The sequence below is a fragment of the Chanodichthys erythropterus genome, chromosome 17 (genome assembly GCF_024489055.1).
Source record: "Chanodichthys erythropterus isolate Z2021 chromosome 17, ASM2448905v1, whole genome shotgun sequence".
Classification (NCBI taxonomy): Eukaryota; Metazoa; Chordata; class Actinopteri; order Cypriniformes; family Xenocyprididae; genus Chanodichthys; species Chanodichthys erythropterus.
Genome location: NC_090237.1, coordinates 4,278,094 through 4,299,934, shown reverse-complemented (window position 1 = coordinate 4,299,934; position 21,841 = coordinate 4,278,094). Strand labels below are relative to the sequence as shown.

The following is a 21,841-nucleotide window of genomic DNA, read 5'->3' as shown; positions in this document are numbered from 1 at the left end:
GAAGTGATCTAGGAGATTTATGCAGCTTTTTACAGTAGATGCCACTGAAAACATGTTGAGTCTATCCCTTACAGTCTTGCTTCCATACATGTCATGGTGCTGCTCTGAATAAGGTCAAGTTCCCTGTTTTCACCTTATCAATTATGGTGACATCATTAGTGTTAACAGGCTGAGAAAATCACCAATATTATTATGGAGAAACTGATTCTAGACCAGCAGTTGTGGGCAACTTAAGCAGTCAGGCAATTGTTTGAATGAGAAACCTTGCCCAGCCTTACACATGCGGCGCCTACGATTATTTACCTTGTGTATTGTTCATATTCTGTTCACTGGCTATTTTATTTATAAATGGATTTTGTTATTAAAATTGTTGGCTGACTATTGCTTGCTGAAGCCATACATTAAATAAACCATTAAATAAACTTAAAATAGTCTTGAAAGTCCGTTGCAGAATGCAGAACATATTTTCAATTTTTTATTGATTCAGCTTATACAGAGTTTCTATGTGTGGATGAATATTCTGCCCTTACAGACGAGCCGCGACTGATTGTTATACCCCTTTGCTTCAAAACAGTGAAATGTGATTTACTGATTGCGGCCCCTTTAAGAAATATGATACCTCACGCACTGAGCATGCGCAAAAGAGAGAGACGCCAGATCCCCTTTACAGATTTGTTTTCTTTCTTTTCAGTTTTTTCTTTTTCTTTTTGTTGTTTCCTTTGACGCTAATATGAATGAAATCGAATACATTGTGGTTTCCTATAAGTGTATAGCCTTATGTTAATTGTCTTGTTGAGTGACGCTGTTAACGATCGCGAATGAAGGACAAATGTGGAATATATTTTCCCCGGATGCCGTATATTTCCAGTCTGCAGGTCAGTGATGTTCTTTATAAAGTAAGATTTGATGTTTGCGTCGCCTAATTGTACATTGTTCGAAGTGAAACGTATAGAGAATTATATAGTCATTAATTTGGCTCAGCCTCTATTAAGTCTGTACATACTGTTTATGATTTCTGTTATCTTTTTGTTAGCTTTCTGTTGAATTCATATATTAATTGAATAATTGAAACTTTGACTCGTTTCATCTTTATAAAATCTGGAGTCACATAAGAATGAGCAACCTCCGTTTTAAATGCTACTAATAAATAACCATATCAAAATGCTATATATATTTCTAAAATCAAGCACAGAGGCCTATGACTATTTAAGTTAAGACGTGTAATTATAAAAGTATTTCAGTATAAACTCATAACCTTGCATTTGGCAGATCTGGTGTCCCTCACAACAATTCACAAAATAAGAAAGCTATACTGTATATAAGTGAAATAATGAGTGATAAAGAGATGATAAATAGATGCATTTTCAGTATAATTTATCAAGTGTTAGATTATTTCCTTTTGTGCCATTATTCTCAGTCCTTTAGTTGATGGTTGATAATTACTCAGCTGAGGGAGAAAACTTGAGCTTTTCTCAAGTTGTATTATACCAATATAAACTTATCAGTGGTGGTACAGGGATTCATCAGAAATATGCATTACATCATATAGATATGCAATAAAGACATTCAGACAATAACAGTTCCATATATGAGACATTTTTGGAACAAAACGCAATATTTCTTTCATCTTTGCCTTGCTCTCCTGCAAGTGAACTCAATTTCCCTTTCTTATAACAAAGGAGATGAGAGGAAAGGGTCAGACTCCACACCATTCTTGTCTGTGCAGCCTTACACACAGAAAATAAAAAATAGATATTAACATACAGAGATAGAGAAATGTCAGACTGCGAGCTGAATTCTACAAACAGTTCCAGCTCACATCAAGTGAATGACAGAACGAACCTTTGCAACATCAAAGATCTCATACTTGATCAGAGTTCACTTGAACTGATTTTAACAACTTAATATGTTACTTTTAGACCAGGTTGAAGTAAAAGTTTAAAGACAGGAACTGAATGAAGTATAAGAGAAACATCTGAACTTCAAAGCTGCACACATTCTCTCCTTGTGGAGTTTCACAGACCTCAATCATCTACTTCGTCACTTTTGAGAAAAGACATTCAACTGTGATCAGTGGGGTACTTTTTATTTTATAATCAGATCTGTAGAGCTGTTTTATACACTACTAATATGTAACAATCTAAATGCTCTATATTTAAATTAAATTAAAGACACCATATGTGTGTGTTTGTTGTTAAAGTAATCCAGTATAAATTCAGTAACTATCTTTGATTTTTCCAGATCTGGTCCTGTGGTCCAGTATCACACAGTGATTACAGTTCACACCTGCAGTGAAGCTCCTCCCACAACAGTTCACCAATAAATACTGGGAATATTCACACCATCCTACAAGAGAAGGACAAACTCCAGGTGTAGCAGCTGAAATCTGTGTGACTTTTAAAGATGGAGTTTATTAAAGAGGAGATTGAAGACATGAGTGATCCAGAACCATCCAGAATAAAACATGAAGATACTGAGGAACAAATAGGTTGGTGTCCGTTCTTGATTCTTCATTGTTTATGGAGCCCAACACATGGAAAAAAAAAAATAGTATGCTTAATCATGCGTATGATTTACTAATTAGTTTGTTCACCAAAAAAGAAATTTCTGTCATTAATGATGTTGTTTCGCACCCGTTAGACAAAATAAGATATTTTTGATAAAATCATGAAATCCAAAAGTTTTTTTTTTATCCTCAATATAAAGCAATGAAATTAACACATCAAGGTCCAGAAAAGTAGTAAAAACATTGTTAAAATACTCAACATGACTACAGTGGTTTAACCTTAATATTATGAAGTGACGAAAATACTTTTTGTGTGCGAAAAAACAAAACAAAAATAACACCTTTATTCAACAATTCGTCTCTTCCCTGTCAGTCTTCTACAATATTTACATTGCAGCGCTTCTGTGTTTACTATTTATAAATCGAGGGAACAAATTAGTAAATTGTGTGCACAATTTACTCTTTTTTTTTTTTTTTTTTTTGCATGTCATGTGAGGGTCTCCATAATTGTTGACTGCTTTGGTGCATCTAAATGATCATAACCCAGTTTTAACCGTATTAACAAATGAATGACAGAATTAACAATTGCACATCAAAGATACTTGATACACAGACAGGTGTCTTGTTTTCTGTTAAGTGTTTTTAATTTTCACATTTAATCTTATTGAATTGATTCTAACAGCTTAATGTGTTTATTTTAGACCGGATGGAAGTGAAGGAGCAAAGACACACGTTAAATGAAGTAAAGAAACATTCTGACTTCAAAGCTCAAGGAACTAAAGCCCAAAAGTTGCACACCTGCTCACAGTGTGGAAAGGGTTTCAAAAATAAAGGAAGCCTTAAGACACATATAAGAATTCACACGGGAAAGAAATATACATGCACTCAGTGTGGAAAGAATTTCACAAATAAAGGAAACCTTAATGTACACATGAGAATTCACACTGGAGAAAAACCGTATATATGCGCTCAGTGTGGAAAGAGTTTTTCTCAAGCATCAGGTCTCAGTTATCATCTGCTCCGTTATTCTAGAGATAAACCATTTAAATGTGATCAGTGTGGTAAAGATTTTAATTGGTCAGCAAATCTAAAAAAACACCTCAAAGTTCATTCAGGTGAGAGGCCTTATGTGTGTTCTCTCTGTGGAAAGAGTTTTTCACGACTGGACGGTTTGAAACAGCACCAGAAAACACATAATGAAGTGAAAGATCATGTATGTTCTGAGTGTGGGAAGAGCTTTACTACAACTGGTGATCTGAAGCTGCACCAAAGAATTCATACTGGAGAAAGACCTTACAAGTGCTCATTTTGTGACAAGAGTTTCAGTCATTCTAGAAACCTAAAAATGCATGAGCAAGTTCATACTGGAGAAAGACCTCACAAGTGCTCATATTGTGACAAGAGTTTCACTCAGTCTGGAAACCTGGAATCTCATGAGCGACTTCATACTGGAGAGAAGCCGTACCACTGTACCCAGTGTGGAGAGTGTTTCAAAGATGCAACAGGTTTAAAAACTCATCTGTTTATTCACTCTGGAGAAAAGCCGTTCAAGTGTGAACAGTGTGGTAAAGATTTTAATTGGTCATCAAATCTAAAAAGACACCTCAAAGTTCATTCAGATGAGAAGCCTTATGTGTGTTCTTTCTGTGGAAAGAGTTTTTTATGGCAAAAGAGTTTTAAACTGCACCAGAAAACACATGATGAAGTGAGAGATCATGTGTGTTCGGACTGTGGGAAAAGCTTTACTACAATTGACATTCTGAAACAACACCAAAGAATTCATACTGGAGAAAGACCTTACAAGTGCTCATATTGTGACAAGAGTTTCACTCAGTCTGGACACCTGAAATCACATGAGCGAGTTCATACTGGAGAGAAGCCGTACCACTGTACTCAGTGTGAGAAGAGTTTTAAACGTTTATCAAGCCTTCACATTCATAATGAAATATGTAGGTGAACAACATAGTATTTACTGTTTGACATGAAAACAGTGAGATAAACTATTGAGTTTTTCCACTCGACAGTCAACATTTCTTACAGTGTAAATAAAGCTGTGTTTTTATTTTCTGTCAGGGTTGATTGTGTGCTACATAGATCTACAATAAGATATATTCATGTCATTTTCATATTTTCTAAGTGTACTAAATTATCTGATTGTACATGCAATTATGAGAAATAAAACAGAAACAACATCTTGTCTTGATCGATTTATTTAAAGGACACCTATTATGCAAAATTCACTTTTACATGGTGTTTGACCATAAATGTGTGTTGGCAGTGTGTGAGCAAAACCACCCTAGAATGAGGAAAATCCACCCAGTGTTTTTTTTTACAATCTCAATAATTCATAAGCACTGTCTCAGAACGCCCTGTTCTAAGATTGCTCTCACTGTGACGTAGAATTGCGCTAAGCCCCACCCACGTGGTTTGATTGACAATCTGGTTTTGGCATAGACCCCGCCGTCGGTGATCTGTCAATAATCCTCCATTGTTTCAACGACAGCCGGTAATGTCTCCTAAGAAACATAAGTGTTCTGTTGTGGGATGTAATAATGAACATAGTAGTTTTCACTTACTTCCGACATCAGAATGAATTTTATTTACGAAGGAAAGGCGCCACTCAAAATTCCAAAATACGTTTATATTTGCGCGAATCATTTTTTGACTGACTGTTTTGAGAACGAAGGTCAATTCAAAGCTGGTTTTGCTTCAAAGTTAATCCTCAAGTGTGGATCGTTGCCTACTGTTCGCGATCCAACGTCACCTCCAGAAGAAGTAAGTGCATTTAATGTTTTTTGAGCAAATAGTCATTTCAGTCGATGTCAGCCAATTCAATAACAAATGCGTCTAAAGTTGTTGTCGTCGTCGTAGAATGTCTGTGTATACAACTTAAACCTTGTTTGTATAGTGTGTATCTAATATACTTAGCAAACGTTATCACAGTATTTGTGTTTGTAGTTTCAAAAAACTGCGCGAACGTTATCACAGTGTGTGTGTGTGTGTTGCACATCCATAACTGCAAAGGGGATGCGATTAAAACTCTATAAGTACATAAATGTATCAAATAACCATTCAGAGACGTCCTGCTCCATTCTCAATTGTGTTTCTTCTGCCGGAGTCTCTTCATCATCTGGGTCTGATTCCGGTTCAAACATGTACGGCTGAATGCCATACAAAACAGCGGGTCTCTCATTCTCAGCCATTCTGCTTCTACCGACTGTTTATTGCCATAGGTATGCAAGTTACGCCCTCATCCAAAGGCAGGGCAGGATATGCAGCTCATTTATATTTAAGGTGGTACACACCAAAACAGCTCTATTTAAAACAGGCCACAAAAATGACATTTTCAAATGGTTATAATAAATTAACTGTGGGGTATTTTGTGCTGAAACTTCACAAATACATTCTGGGGACACCCAAGACCAATATTAAATCTTGTAAAAAGGGGCATAATAGGTGCCCTTTAATGAACACAGAGAATGAATTATAGACCTTTTACATTCACAAACTCTATATAAGACATTGGCTGAAAGGTAATAATATTCGAAAAAGCAGAGGGGTGCTTAAGCAAAATGCGGCCCCTTTAAGGGACATGACACTGCATGCACTGAGGATGCGCAGAAGAGAGAAGCGTGTAATACCAGATGAGTGAAACTTTCACCAGCTGGAATGCTGTTAACGATCATGAAAGAAGGACAAATGTGGAATATTTTCTTCGGATGCCGTATTATTTCCAGTCTGCAGGTGAGAGATGTTTCTCAGAATACAGAGTTAATGTGTCTTAGTATTAATTAATGTAATGAAATGTGTTGTTTGTCCTGGTTTATTATTAATTAATGTTAGAGTGTAATAATATGTTGGCAGAGATTTTTTCCACGGACTCCGTTTCAGTCTTTTCACATAAATAAATTTTGCTTTACAGAAGATCCAACATAACCATAATGAATGAGATGAAAACGGGGAACTTTTGGAGACAAAAAGGCTTTTCAGCAGCTCAGTTAAACATGATGGTCCTGTTATTTCTGTCAGACTATGGACAAGAATTAAACAAACCTTGTTTTAAATGCAATTAAAATCTAACTTGTATCAAATAATCCATATTCCTGACAGAAAACATATGTTCACTGAATTCAAATGTATTTAAACATTCAGTAAATGATTGTCACAGATCTGGTCAGTATCACATAGTGATCACAGTTCACACCTGCAGTGAAGCTCCTCCCACAACAATTAACCAATAAATACTGGGAATATTCACATCATCCTACAAGAGAAGGAGAAATGCAGAAATGCAGCGGTTACCCCAGAAACCTATAGTTAACAAAAGCAGCTGGCTACTGAACAGTTTTTAAAATGCTTCAAACAGCCATTCATTTTTTTTTGTTTTTTTTTTTGTATTAGCAATGTTGTTCATCACAGCACCAAATATTTAATTCTTAAAGTCTTAATGGGCTATTTATTTTCAAACTTAAATTTTTTTATATTTTAATATGGACTACATCATGCCCTAATGATTGAAAATGTTCTTATTATTTGTTATTTTACAGTAAAACCTAGTGACATAAGGCTTCATTAGTTAACATATTAATTAATAATTTCCAATCTGACCATGAAAAGTACTTATAAAGGATAAACATACTATACAAAATTCTTATCATGTTCATAACCACCCTGTAGATTAAAATCCATGGATGAAAGAGCCTCCCCTGTTGCTGCAAGTTATGGAATGCACTTGCTAATGCACTGCCTACACACATTGAGATGATTAGTTTTTTTATTGTATTGATTAAGTTGTATTGCAATGTTCAGCATTTTTTGTGTTTTTGTATTGTATTATTGATTTTTTGTTTTGTTTTATTCTCAACTGTTTGAAGCTTGGGTACTAACGTGTATTATAAATATTGTATTATAATTTAAATAATGAAATGGAAAAAAATAATTCAGTTTTATTTGTCAATCAATTAAATGAAGTAGGAACTATTATATATATATATATAATATAATTTGCCATATATAATAGTATAGTTTTATGGCAACTGTAACCAAGTTCAGGTGACTAGACTGTCGAAGTCATATGTTAGATGATAGTGTATTTGCTCTGTAAATGTGCAGAGATTAAAGTGTCACATCATGCTATTTTAACCCTTATACGCTATTCATTTGGGATGTACACTCAGGCTGTTAGGGTCCCCAGAGACCCCAGAAAATATAATGTGATTTTTTTTAACAAAAAAAGTTTTTTTGGTTTTTGTTTTTTAAACAAATTGAATTTTACCTACTTTTTTAAAGTTTTGTTACGTCTGTAGTTGTGTATGCGTCTCTGTGTTTTCTCTCTCTCCCTCCTCCTGTCAATTTCTTAGGCACGCCTACATGGGGCGGCTATTGATTAAGGAAGCTGTCAGTCATTATTAACAAATGACGTCATGGTTTCTGCTGCCAATCCTGTCTGGCGCCAGCTTTTAAAAGAGCGAAAGGATGCAGGCAAAGATAGCTTTGCTTTCCTGTTCCTTTGTGATTGTTGTTTAATCTGCCCTTTTGTTAGTTTTGTTATGTTTAGTGACATTATTACTTCGTACAGTTTAGAGTGGTCATCTCATTTACTTTTTGCCATTTTTTCATTTCCTTATCATTTGTTATCTTTGATATTTCATTGATGATTTTCACCTCGCCCCAGAGGAAAACTGGACAGGTAGTATGTCACGTGACGTACATGTTGCAACACCCAGTGACTTTGATGTATAGACACACCAGCTTAGAAGTGAGCGCCTCTTTTGTATGTTTTGTTTCTGTTAGTTAGAACCGATAGCCATCACCAGCACATATAAAGATCACAATCTCAGTGTTGCCTCTTCTAACCCTAAACCAAAATTAGGAAGTTGTAACATGTTTAATGAAGCATTAAGCAATGAACTTGAAGAATGCACTAGGACAAACCTCTTCTGGAAGCTCAGATGTGCTGCGTCACACATGAGAATGAACCTCATTGGTTACATTGCACGTTTGGGCTTCAAGAAGATGTTTGTTCTTGTGTGTAGTTCAGGCTCGGTTGAGCTTCTGCTTATTTTCGCTGATCAGTGTTAACATGCGAGTAAAAGTCTAAAACATATCTGTTCATCATAACAAGTGATCGACTACACAGATTACTTTTCCAATCTCTTTATGATATTTTGAAGCATTCAGCTGCAAAAGCTGGAAGGATCTGACAGCATTTTGTCATCAAAAAGATCTTCATTGTGTTCAGAAGATAAACGAAAGTCTTACGGGTTTGGAACGACGTGAGGGTGATTAATTAATGACAGAATTTTCATTTAGTAGCGAACTACCCCTTTAAGAATATGCGGCCCCTTTAAGAAATATGACACCGCACGCACTGAGGATGCGCAGAAGGGAGAAGCGCGAGAGCGCTTCTATATTTTTTTCTTTATTCTCCTTTTTTTGTTGTTGTTTCTTTTGACGCTATTATGAATGTAACAGTCGAATACATTGTGATCCCTTGTAAGTGTATGTTATGTTCATGTTCTTGTTAATACAATAAAGAAGAGAGAAGCGCGAGAGACGTTACGAGTGCCGAAACTCACCATTTGAAGCTGAAAGTGACGCTGTTAACGATCGTGAATGAAGGACAATGTGGAATATTTTCTTCGGATGCCGTATATTTCCAGTCTGCAGGTCAGAGATGTTCAATTTCTACTGTAAGAATTGTTTGTGTTGCCTAAACATTGTTCGTAGTGTAACGTACAGAGAATTAAATATAGTCATTAATTTTGATCAGCCTCTAGGCCTATTCAATCTGTACATATTGTGTATGATTTCTGTCCAATTGATATATTAATGGAAGAATTTAACCTGTGACTTGTTTAATCCTCATAAAAACTGGGGTCACAAAAAAGGAGCAATCTTCCTATAGAGCTGTTTTTTAAATGCCACTAAAAATAACCATATCAGAATGCTCCATATTTTTGAAGTCAAGCACACTTGGCCACTTAATTTAAGAAGTGTAATTATTAATGTATTTCAGTATTCGTCCAAAATGGTCTACAATCATTTATGCATATTCATTTATTCATATTCTATGTTAATCATTCATTATTAATAATTTTTAATCACTTATTATCATTTATTGGTTATGATTTTTAATGCTACTTATGATTTCAAGTATTCATATCATCTTACTTAAATTACGCACATATAATCACTTATATTCAAGTAAAACCACATATTTACTTCATATTATGCTCTTTTTGTTATTTTGATCTTCATTGTGTTACTTTCACCTGTTGAACTCCAAGTGAACTTTAAGTTTTCTGGGTAAAAAAGGGCTTGATACCTTTGTGGTTGAGTTGGGTTCCTGCCAAAATTTTACCAGAGCGTAGATGTTCTTAGAATGGATCACATGATGTACTTTTTCTGCAGTAATATTTTGTATCTCTGTATTTAAATGAAAGGGGATCTTTGAAAAATGTTAACTTGTTATTGTATTGTTCAGATGAAGGTGTTAACCCACCTTTTTGGGCCTATTTTTGGGAGTGTGTGCTCTGTTTGATAATGTCAATTTTCATGAGACCATAGAAATTATCCAATGACTGTGTGGATAGCAGGAAATCATCAAATGTCATGAATTTTTTTTAAAACCTCCAAAACAACGGAAAGGTTCATTTTGACTTTCTTATCTATCCAAACAAGATCTGGAAGGGTGATGTAAGTTTTTCCAATCTTAGGGGATAAAACTTGGCTCATTTTCTCAATTGGTACCCTTTCCTGCTATCCTGACTTGCATCTTGTTGTCTCGTTGGCGCCACTTCTAATGATTTTCTTGCAAATTACTATACTCAGATTCCAGAATGTTCTTATCATAGATGTTCGATTTCTGATTTTTATTTTACCTTTTGGTTTTTATTAAATATTTTCATTATCGATTGAAGTTTTCGTGTGAGGCTGAATTTAATTGAAATTTAACTGAAAATGAATAAATAATTTTTATTCAATGTTCATCATGGCCTGGGCCTCATTTTCTCAAGATTCTGCATTAAGTATAAACTCAGCAACCTTGAATTGGGCAGATCTGGTGTCCCTCACAGCAATTCACCAAATAAGAAAGCTTTAACTTTCAGTGAAATGAACGATATCCACCTTGTAACATACGTTGTCTTAATCAAAATGTTCGTTAATGATTATATTTCAAAGAGATTACCATCATTTTGACAGATAATAAATTGTATTACCTGCTTCAAATACATTCCAGTAAACACTGTTAATAGTGATTAGAAGTGGTACTCCATCTAAATTATCATAATGTTGCATAGTACTTGTTATCCAGATTTTGATTATCAAGTGTTGGATTATTTCCTTTTGTATCATCAATCTCAGTCACTTAATTCACAGTTGTATGAATGAATACTCAGCTGAAGGGGAAAGTTTTTTTTTTTTTTTAATTACAATTATCTCACCACATTGTTTGCTTACTCAATTTATTGAGTAGTGTTTTTATTAGGTAATTTATTGCAATTGTGAGTAAAATAAGAATGAATTAACACATTACAAGTGTCAACATAAATAGAATTGTATTTATGTACAATTCTAGATAAATTGAATGGCACCATATGTGTTTGCTATTAATTAATCCAGAATCAATTCAGTAACTACTTTTTGATTTTTCCAGATCTGGTCCTGTGGGATCAGTATCACACAGTGATCACAGTTCACATCTGCAGTGAAGCTCCTCCCACAACAATTCACCAATAAATACTGGGAATATTCACATCATCCTACAAGAGAAGGACAAACTCCAGGTGTAACAGCTGAAATCTGTGTGACTGTTAAAGATGGAGTTTATTAAAGAGGAGATTGAAGACATGAGTGTTTCAGAACCATCCAGAATAAAACATGAAGATACTGAGGAACAAACAGAAGACCAGAAGAAAGTGACAGAGCAAATACACACACTAAATGATTTAAAGACACACAGTGACTTCAAAACTCAAGAAACAGAAGACAAAAAGCTGTACACCTGCTCAAAGTGTGGAAAGAGTTTCCAAAATAAAGGAAACCTAAATAGACACATGAGAGTTCACACTGGAGAAAAACCGTATACATGCACTCAGTGTGGAAGGAGATTTTCTCAATCATCAGGTCTCAGTTATCATCTGCAATGTCACTCTGGAGAAAAACTATTTAACTGTGATCAGTGCGGTAAAGATTTTATTATGCCATCAGATCTAAAAAAACACCTGAAAGTTCATTCAGGTGAGAGGCCTTATGTGTGTTTTTTCTGTGGAAAGAGTTTTTCAAGGCTGGATAAGTTTAAACTCCACCAGAAAACACATAATGAAGTCAGAGATCATGTGTGTTATGACTGTGGGAAGAGCTTTACTACATCTAGTCATCTAAAACAGCACCAAAGAATTCATACTGGAGAAAGACCTTACAAATGCTCATATTGTGACAAGAGTTTCACTCAGTCTGGACACCTGAAATCACATGAGCGACTTCATACTGGAGAGAAGTCATACTGCTGTACTCATTGTGGAGAGAGTTTCAAAGAGGCAATAGGCTTAAAAAATCATCTCTATATTCACTCTGGAGAAAAACCATTTAACTGTAATGAGTGTGGTAAAGATTTTATTTTGTTGTCAAATCTAAAACAACACCTAAAAGTTCATTCAGATGAGAAGCCTTATGTGTGTTCTTTCTGTGGAAAGAGTTTTTCATGGATGAACTGTTTTAAACGGCACCAGAAATCGCATGATGAAGTGAGAGATCATGTGTGCTTTGACTGTGGGAAAAGCTTTACTACAACCAGTGAACTGAAACAGCACCATAGAATTCATACTGGAGAAAAACCTTACAAGTGCTCATATTGTGACAAGAGTTTTGCTCAGTCTGGAAATCTGAAATCACATGAGCGAATTCATACTGGAGAAAAGCCATACCACTGTACTCAGTGTGAAGTGAGTTTCAAACATTCATCAAGCCTTCACACTCATATGAAAAAATGTTGTAAGTGATCAACATTTGTTTTCATGTCAAATAGTAAATACTGTGAGATAAAATATGAAATTTTTCCACTTTACACTCACAGTGTAAATGAAGTAGTTGTCATAGTTTCTTTTTTTTTGTCAGGATGGGTTGTGTGCTAAATTATGTCAGTCTTCAATTAGATATATTCATGTAATTTACTTATTTACTAAGTGTACTATATTGTCTTACAATAGTACATACAATTATGAGAAATAAATTATTTAATGAACACAGAGAATGAGTTATATAGTTTCAATCATGTTAATGATTTTTTTTTTTTTTTTTGATCATTCTATCTTAATATTGTGATAAATGTTTGGGATTCTCAACCAAATGATTAGGTCTTGTATCATACAAAGAGGTTGGAGTTCATTTTTATCTTTCATTACTGACTCCTTAGAAACAAAAGCTTCAGTTCACCCAATTTGGTGGATTCAGTTAGAAAATATTAAAAGCTGTAAAACATGAAACAACAAACAATCTCTTGACAATTTGCATTATTTACAGATCGTTTTAAATGTCCCAGTACTGCAGTAAGTTGTAAGTGTGTAGAAAAATAATAGATTTACAGCACAATCATTAGGATTTCATTACTGGAAAAAAAAAAAAAAAAAAAAACAACTATTGAAAAACTGAAGAGAATGTCTCACAACAACTAGAACAGAAGCAAAAAACTCTTTCACGTCATCCGTGTGTGTAGTATCCTGGAGTAACCAGTAGGTGTCGTTTTTGTATTGCAAGTGGTATGTTCTTACCTGCGGGAGGCATGCAGTGTTAATGGAGAGTATGTTCAATACTGCATACTCTCTGAGTAGGTACTTAATATCAAAAAGTACTGAGTATTGAGCACTAAAAGAGTACGTACTTTAAAGCCTGATCACGTTAAAGGTTTAGTTCACCCTAAAATGAAAATTTTGTCATTAATTATTCACCCTCATGTTATTCTAAACCCATAAGACTTTTGTTCATCTTCGGAACACAAAGAAAGATCTTTTTGATGACCAAATGCTGTCAGATTGCCTTCCATAGACTGCCTTTGCAACTGAAAAGTCCTTAAGCCTGGCGGCTTAAAGCTGCAGTCCGCCATTTTTCCTCTTTGTCGCCATCTCTGTTTGAAACCTGCAATTGCAGTCATTTGCGGAATAGTTATCTGTATGTGCGTTGTGCCTTGGCACAGCTCGTCAGCGCGGATGAATGCTTGCTGTCAGTCACCGCACCAGTGTGGACACTGTACTTCAGAATCACAAATTCTACATCTTAAAAGTATGACCAATATAATAATTTTCACTGGAAAATATCATCTGAACAAGTAAGTAACATGTCTGCCACTTTTGTTCTGACCAACTAAGGAAAAAAGCATTAGGCCTACAATAAATTGCGCTGCCAATGATGATTAAATCTAACGATCACTTAGCGCGGATCATGCCAAACTGTGCAAATTATTATTACTGTTATACTTTGTTCTCAAATTGTTAATGTTAACAACATCAGCATTGCGTGACTATGTGTATTTAGTGTATATTAACGTTACCTGTAGATTTCAATTTCTGTAGCCACTCCACAGTCCAAAGTCTTTTGCTTTTTGACTACGGGTGAATCTCCAGTTGTCATTGATGATTGTCATTTGGATCTTTCTAGATTACAATCCACCATCAAAATGATAAGTTTAATTATTTCAACTGTGGTGAGAAAGGTAAATGATCCACTACCAGCAGCATCCTCACGTGATAAAACCAACTAGCCTGGACGGAACTCCTCCTTTTCTGTTTAAGGACGTGATGACGCAATGATGAATGGCTGCATGCTTGAATTTCCGGTGGAAATCCACCATGTCGCTCTTATTATAAAACATTATTACAAGCTTACCGTTGTGAATCGAGATAAGATAATGAGATAGTTTTGAACACTGGCTGGTTATGTACTTGCTCAAAAATTGATGTTGGATAATTTTTAACCATAAAAAGTTACGGACTGCAGCTTTAAGGAAACCTGTGCATGGCGGACAGCATATAATCTTAAAGGTGCCCAAGAATGCTTTTTCACAAGATGTAATATAAGTCTAAGGTGTCCCCTGAATGTGTCTGTGAAGTTTCAGCTCAAAATACCCCATCGATTTTTTTTTATTAATTTTTTTAACAGCCTATTTTGGGGCATAATTAACTATACACTGATTTTGGCAGCGCGCCGCCCCTTTAATTCGCCTGCTCCCTGCCACATGAGGACTATATTACAGTGCATTTACAAAGTTCACACAGCTAATATAACCCTCAAATGGATCTTTACAAGATGTTCGTCATGCATGCTGCATGCATGCTTTGAATTATGTGAGTAAAGTATTTATTTTGATGTTTACGTTTGATTCTGTATGACTTTGAGGCTATGCTCTGTGGCTAACGGCTAATGCTAGACTGTTGGAGAGATTTATAAAAAATGAAGTTGTGTTTTATATAGACTGCACGTTTAAAAATGAAAATAGCGACGGCTCTTGTCTCCGTGAATACAGTAAGAAACGATGGTAACTTTAACCACATTTAACAGTACATTAGCAACATGCTAATGAAACGTTTAGAAAGACAATTTACAAATATCACTAAAAATATCATGCTATCATGGATCATGTCAGTTATTATTGCTCCATCTGCCATTTTTGACTGTTGTTCTTGCTGGCTTACCTTGTCTGTGCACAGATCCAGACGTTAATACTACCCTTCCTTGTCTAATGCCTTGAACATGGGCTGGCATATATGCAAATATTGGGGTCATGCATATTAATGATCTCGACTGTTACGTAACAGTCGGTGTTATGTTGAGATCCGTGTGTTTTCCAGAAGTCTTTTAAACAAATGAGATTTATATAAGAAGGAGGAAGCAATGGGGTTTGAAACTCAATGTATGTCTTTTCCATGTACTGAACTCTTGTTATTTAACTATGCCGAGGTAAATTCAAATTTTGATTCTAGGGCACCTTTAATTCTTTTTAAATGAAGGATTTTACACGTTATGAGACACTTCCTGTTTCACTGTATTGTCATTAATTTAATCCCTCGCCATGGCAACACTGTCTTTGTTTCATGTTGACAGAGTTTGGTGGTGATTGCATGAATCTCCTATGAGGAGTCCTTAAAAAACTCAGAGCCTGATTATTAAAAAAAAAAAAAAAATCATATTCTAACTAAAATATCTGACTTCCTGATGGTCGGAGCTAATGACTAAATTAGATAGTTGTCTTGCTTGATGAGAACAATATATGTACTGAGTTTGGTGACTGTAGGTAAGACTAACTTCCCAACTTTTGTCAAAAGAAGGCACTATAAAGCCCCTCCTCCCAGCCCATTTCTAAGGCTTTACCCATGTCTACTGAATGGCAATCCTGACGTGTGTTGAGTTTCATGTAATTTGAAGCAAGAGCATCCAAAATGAATACTGAAGTTTGATCTGTTGCTATGGCAACAGTGTTTGAAAATATCTAAAATCCTTTCAATGGTCTACATTCGCCATGTCTTGACATTATTCTAATGAAGTTTCAAGCAAAAAAAACAGGGTGATCTCAAAGCATTTTGAAAGTGACACACTTCCTGCTGCCTGTTGGTGTCGCTATAACTTTGACTATTTATTATGCGCTACAACTCACAATGTTCAACCTCCATTTGATCGGGCTTCTACAACAAACACACAGCTAAAGTTTCATCAAAAACAATCAATGTATGCAGAAGTTATAACACACTTCCTGTTTCCCTTATCCCGCCATAAATTTGTTGCCTTGCCACGGCCAAACCGTTTGAGAAATCAAAAATATGCTCACAATTTAGCATCCTCAATGTCTTGGGTAATTTAAAATAATTGTGCTTTTTCCGAATGGACCTGAGAAGACCCAAATTCATTTAAACTATGTCAGCATTTAACAAAATTTTATAATTTAAACAATTCTATGACACTGCTTTGTCACTTTTTCTAAGTTCTCTTTGAATCCGCTCTTTTATATTCAATGGATTATGCGCACGGTTGCTTCCGCATTTAGACTTATTTGCTCCACATTTTTGGCTACCGTTTCAAGGAGCACCTTCAGCATGGATTAAAAGTGTTTAATTTGGATTTGTCTATGCAAGGTTTTTCGACTATTATTGATCCAAGTTCTCATTCACTCCCATTATTTGGCTGACAGCCCAACGGTTGGAGTTAAAAAATCATAATTTGTGTTTTACTGAAGAATAAAAGTAACCTACATCTTGGATGCACTGGGGGTAAGCAGATAAACATAAAATTTTAATTTTTGTAGAAAATGAACAAATGTTTGTAACCAAATCCACTGGTCACAATTGAAAGCCGAACTCAGAAATAATGTGTATCCATCAGGTAGGCAATAATATAAAGTACTAATAAATAGTAAAGTAAATAAATAAATGAAAGTAATGGAGCAGCGGCTAAATCAGTTAGCAGGACACCAGGGTTTTTCCAAGCGGCAACCTCCCCCAGTTTCTCGTGAAGCCAATACGGAAGTAATTTAAACTGCGATTGATCAACTGGCCGCTAGGGACAGGCTGCAAAAGGGAGCAGAATCTCATTGACCATAATGTTAAAACAGCCAAGTTTACAGTAGAAAAAAACATGCTTACACTCTGGTTCAAATTGAGTTTTGGTCTATACTGCTAATTTTGCCCTTCATGACAACTCTGAGGGGGGTGAATTTTTTCTCATCCGTTTAAATTATATTAAGCCTTAAAGTTCTGCATAATTAAAGGCGTGGTCACTTGAGTGACAGGTGGATTGGCGCTGCTGTCTGTGAGCCGTCATGTTACCTCAGCAATTACCTCAGCCACTGAATTTGGCATCTCAGCCGTATTTGTGCCTTTTTTCTGGATTATTTTATATAATATATGGCTTGCTGCATACTCGAGACAGATGTCAGTCTGTGTACATGTGCTCGCATTCGGAACACACATTATTGGATCGTCGTGGCATTGGCTAAAAGTTTTGTTCCTGAGATTTACTACAATGACAATACCAGGAGGATATACAACTTCGACAACACTGCTTGGATATAACTAAAACTGCTGCACTATTTTGAAAAATTATACTTTTGACACGTGCTAATTAGTTTGAGAGAACATTTGAGAGTTATACAAGTGCAACGGATTGGATTCATCTCGCGATCTCTATTTCATTAAAGGTATGATGTCCCAGTTGATTTTTTTGTGTTATTTGCACACCCCACACAAATTAATTAGCCTACTTTAGATAGTATCTAAGATGGATGCTAGGCGGGCATGGTTTCAGCAACAAGTCGCATGGGCTCCAACTACGTCCCGCCTCTTTGCCCATTTTCAGTTATCCGGGAGTGAGGTGCGGTGACGCGAAGCTAAGATGGCTGCGGCCTCATTTGCGCATCAAAACTGCTGTTCAGAACTCTATGGGTGACATCACGGACACTACGTCCATACTTTTTTACAGTTTATGGGTTTTTCCTGACTGACTGCAAGGCTGCAGGATGTGCACATGTCAATGACATTTACGTCTCGTTCAGTTGAGTTCGAAAATAGGCTAAATGCTATCGGGTTGGGTCGGACTCGGGTTTAATTTTATCGGGTCTGTCTCGGGTTGGGGTTTTCTTTAAAAGAATAATTTATGTACATTGGGTCCGGGTTGATTCAATCAGGTACAGGTTTGAGGACCCGAGAAAACTTCTAATGCCTATCTTTCCTGTCATGCCACATATAGGCTGCAAAGATGCAAGAGTGAAATGTAGAAAAAGCAATACTGTCACTGTAATTGGTTGAAGGTGAATACAATGTTGAATCCATATATTGCATATTATTAAAATTATTGTGTATTGTTAATTATGATAGATAGTGTGTTTGCTTCATAACAGCGCGGAGATGTGATTTACTGAATGCGTCCCCTTTAAGAAACGTGACACCGCGCGCACTGAGGATGCGCAGAAGAGAGAAGTGCGCGAGACCCTAGTTTGTTTTCCTTCTCTCTCTCTCTCTCTCTCTCTCTCTCTTCGTTGTTTCCTTTGATGCTATTATGAATGCAACTTTAAGTGTATGTTATAATGTTCTTGGTAATGCAGTAAAACGAGAGACTGAGAAGCGTGAGAGACGAGATGCTGAAACTTTCACCATTTGAAGCTAAAAGTGACGCTGTTAACGATCGTAAATGAAGGATAAATGTGGAATATTTTCTTCGGATGCCGTTTATTTCCAGTTAGAGGGCCAGAGATGATCAATTTATAATGTAAGAATTTAAGTTTGTGTTGCCTAAATGTACATTGTTCGTAGTGTAACGTACAGAGAATTGCATATTCGATCATTAATTTTGATCAGCATCTATTCATTCTGTACATATTATGTATGATTTATTTTATCCTTGTTCGATTTCTGTTGAATTTATATATTAATTTAAGAATTTAACCTGTGACTTGTTTCATCCTTATAAAATCTGGATTCCCGTAAAATGAGCAACCTTTCTATAAACCATCATTCTCAGTCCCTTTATGTTTCTACATAAAATTTAAACAGGGAAAATGGAGAATATATAACAAAACAGTCATAATGTTTAATTGAGCTGCTGAAAAGCTTCTTTATCTCATTCAACAGTCCCTGTTTTCACCTCATTCATTAGGATGATATCTGAGATCTTCTGTAAATTGGATCATCAAGCTCGTCATTAGTGTCAGACAAACTACAGGATCATCACTTTATGTGATAATCACCTATCGATGTATTTTAATGTTTTACCCCTCAGGTTAAATACATGACTAAAATACTATTATAAATGGCTCCAGAAACCATGCCTGCAAACTCTCTTTTCTGACACTGAAATACGCAATTCACATGATTAGTGTATAGTTTTTATTGTAATGTTTATCTGAAGGGAAATGAGTGTCTTTAGAAAAGTTTTGATGACATCTTTTTGTCTTTCCTCAGTATGACGCCTAATAAAGTAGTTTATAAGCACAGTGCTGATTGTGTTCATGAGTAACCGCTGTATTTCTGCTTTCCCATAAGCGCCACCTTCGGTCAGAGAGTAAATTTGCATTTTTATTCAGCCCATCTGCTGTTTTTGTTCAAAATTACACATTATTATTTATTATGCGCTAATGTGAGGTTCATCATATATCCTGGGTTACATAAAAATGAGCAACGTAGAGCTGTTCTATACACTTCTAATATGTAAACATCAAAATGCTTTATATTTGTCCACACCTGCAGTGAAGCCCCTCCCACAACAATTTACCAATAAATACTGGGAATATTCACATCATCCTACAAGAGAAGGACAAACTCCAGGTGTAGCAGCTGAAATCTGTGTGACTGTTAAAGATGGACTTTATTAAAGAGGAGATTGAAGACATGAGTGATCTAGAACCATCCAGAGTAAAACATGAAGATACTGAGGAACAAATAGGTTGGTGTTCATTCTTGATTCTTCATTGTTGACTGCTTTGGAAGATGTGAATTAATAATCAATATATGGATGATAAATAATTAAGAAATGCATCTAAATGATCATAACCTTGCATATAAGCATATATGCTTGCAGATAACATTTGTATAAATCATCGTTTTAATCATATTATCAAGTCAATGACAGAACTGACTTTAGCAAATCAAAGATACTTGATACAGAGACAGGTGTCTTGATTTCTGTTGAGTGTTTTTATTTATCATTGAACTAATTCTTACAGCTTAATATGTTTATTTTAGATCAGATGGAAGTGAAGGAGCAAAGACACAAACTAAATGACATAAAAAAACACTGCAACTTCAAAAATCAAGGAACAAAAGCCAAAAAGCTGCACACCTGCTCACAGTGTGGAAATAGTTTCACGCAAAAAGGAACCCTTAATGTACACATGAGAATTCACACTGGAGAAAAACCATTTACATGCACTCAGTGTGAAAAGAGTTTTTCTCGAGCATCAGGTCTCAGAATTCATCTGCTCCGTCACTCTGGAGAAAAACCATTCAAGTGTGATCACTGTGGTAAAGATTTTAATTTATCACCACAACTAAAACAACACCTGAAGGTTCATTCAGATGAGAGGCCTTATGTGTGTTCTCTCTGTGGAAGGAGTTTTTCAAGGCTGGATCATTTTAAACAGCACCAGAAAACGCATGATGAAGTGAGAGATCATGTGTGTTGTGACTGTGGGAAGAGCTTTACTACATCTAGTCATCTGAAACAGCACCAAAGAATTCATACTGGAGAAAAACCTTACAAGTGCTCATATTGTGACAAGAGTTTCACTCAGTCTCCACACCTGAAATCACATGAGCGAGTTCATACTGGAGAGAAGCCGTACTACTGTACTAAGTGTGAGAAGAGTTTCAGCGATTTAACATGTTTGAGAAGTCATCTGCTCCATCACTCTGGAGAAAAACCATTTAACTGTGATCAGTGTGGTAAAGATTTTATTTCATCATCACATTTAAAACAACACTTGAATGTTCATTCAGATGAGAGGCCTTATGTGTGTTCTTTCTGTGGAAAGAGTTTTTCATGGCTAAAGAGTTTTAAACAGCACCAGAAAACACATGATGAAGTGAGAAATCATGTGTTTTGTGACTGTGGGAAGAGCTTTACTACATCTAGTCATTTGAAACGGCACCAAAGAATTCATACTGGAGAAAAACCTTACAAGTGCTCATATTGTAACAAAACTTTCACTCAGTCTGGAAACCTGAAAAAACATGAGCGAGTTCATACTGGAGAGAAGCCGTACCACTGTACTCAGTGTGAGAAGAGTTTCACACGTTTACGAGGCCTTCATGCTCATATAAAAAAATGTTGCAAGTGAGAAACTTTTTTTTCATATCAGATATTTTTTGTATTTTACAGAGTTGTTTACAATTCCTGGATGTATTGTTGTTGATTTTTTTTTTTTTCTCTAGTTTTTAGGCCTAATCTGACAATGGTAATAACAATCATGAATGTTGATTAATGTACACTGTACCTTTTTTAAATAAAAAACTAAATGTAATTTTTTTTTTTTTTTTTTTTTGTTACATTGAGACTGGAATTGCTGGCAACTCGTTACGGCAGTTCAAAATCCATTCTTTTATGAGACAATTTTATTTTTCATGCACATTGATCTATAAAACTTTGCAGACTTTTTACATTCACAAACACTTTGTCTGTGAAAGTGAAATTTGAAAACAAAACAAAACAAAAAAACAGACCTTATTCACAGCAGCACCATCTTTGATTATTTTTAACAGGGATGAAAGAGAGGCTGTGAGGGATAGACATATCTCTTTAGTGAGTATTACTGTAATTTAATGTGTCTTTGAATTTTTCTGCTGACAAAACACTGCA

At 35.5% G+C, this 21,841-nt stretch overlaps 2 protein-coding genes across 2 annotated transcripts; both read left to right on the top strand.

Moving 5' to 3' along the window:
• The first annotated feature begins 643 nt into the window (after positions 1–643).
• Positions 644–12,931, top strand: LOC137005201 (zinc finger protein 850-like). Its single transcript, XM_067366018.1, has 5 exons — positions 644–875; positions 2,242–2,488; positions 3,208–4,455; positions 11,166–11,194; positions 11,329–12,931. The coding sequence occupies exons 2-5, from the start codon at positions 2,404–2,406 to the stop codon at positions 12,508–12,510; spliced, it is 2,544 nt and encodes an 847-aa protein (XP_067222119.1). The 5' UTR covers positions 644–875; positions 2,242–2,403; the 3' UTR covers positions 12,511–12,931.
• A 6,809-nt stretch (positions 12,932–19,740) lies between these two features.
• LOC137004349 (zinc finger protein 436-like) lies at positions 19,741–21,417 on the top strand. Its single transcript, XM_067364599.1, has 2 exons — positions 19,741–19,930; positions 20,230–21,417. Exons 1-2 carry the CDS (start codon positions 19,846–19,848, stop codon positions 21,321–21,323), a joined length of 1,179 nt encoding a protein of 392 aa, XP_067220700.1. The 5' UTR covers positions 19,741–19,845; the 3' UTR covers positions 21,324–21,417.
• The last annotated feature ends 424 nt before the right edge of the window (positions 21,418–21,841 follow it).

Coding starts and splice junctions, on each gene's coding strand:
- LOC137005201 (XM_067366018.1), top strand. CDS start 2,404: ATGGAGTTTATTAAAGAGGAGATTGAAGACATGAGTGATCCAGAACCA. Junction 2,489..3,207: donor AGATACTGAGGAACAAATAG/GTTGGTGTCCGT, acceptor TGTTTATTTTAG/ACCGGATGGAAGTGAAGGAG. Junction 4,456..11,165: donor TCACATTCATAATGAAATAT/GTAGGTGAACAA, acceptor TGATTTTTCCAG/ATCTGGTCCTGTGGGATCAG.
- LOC137004349 (XM_067364599.1), top strand. CDS start 19,846: ATGGACTTTATTAAAGAGGAGATTGAAGACATGAGTGATCTAGAACCA. Junction 19,931..20,229: donor AGATACTGAGGAACAAATAG/GTTGGTGTTCAT, acceptor TGTTTATTTTAG/ATCAGATGGAAGTGAAGGAG.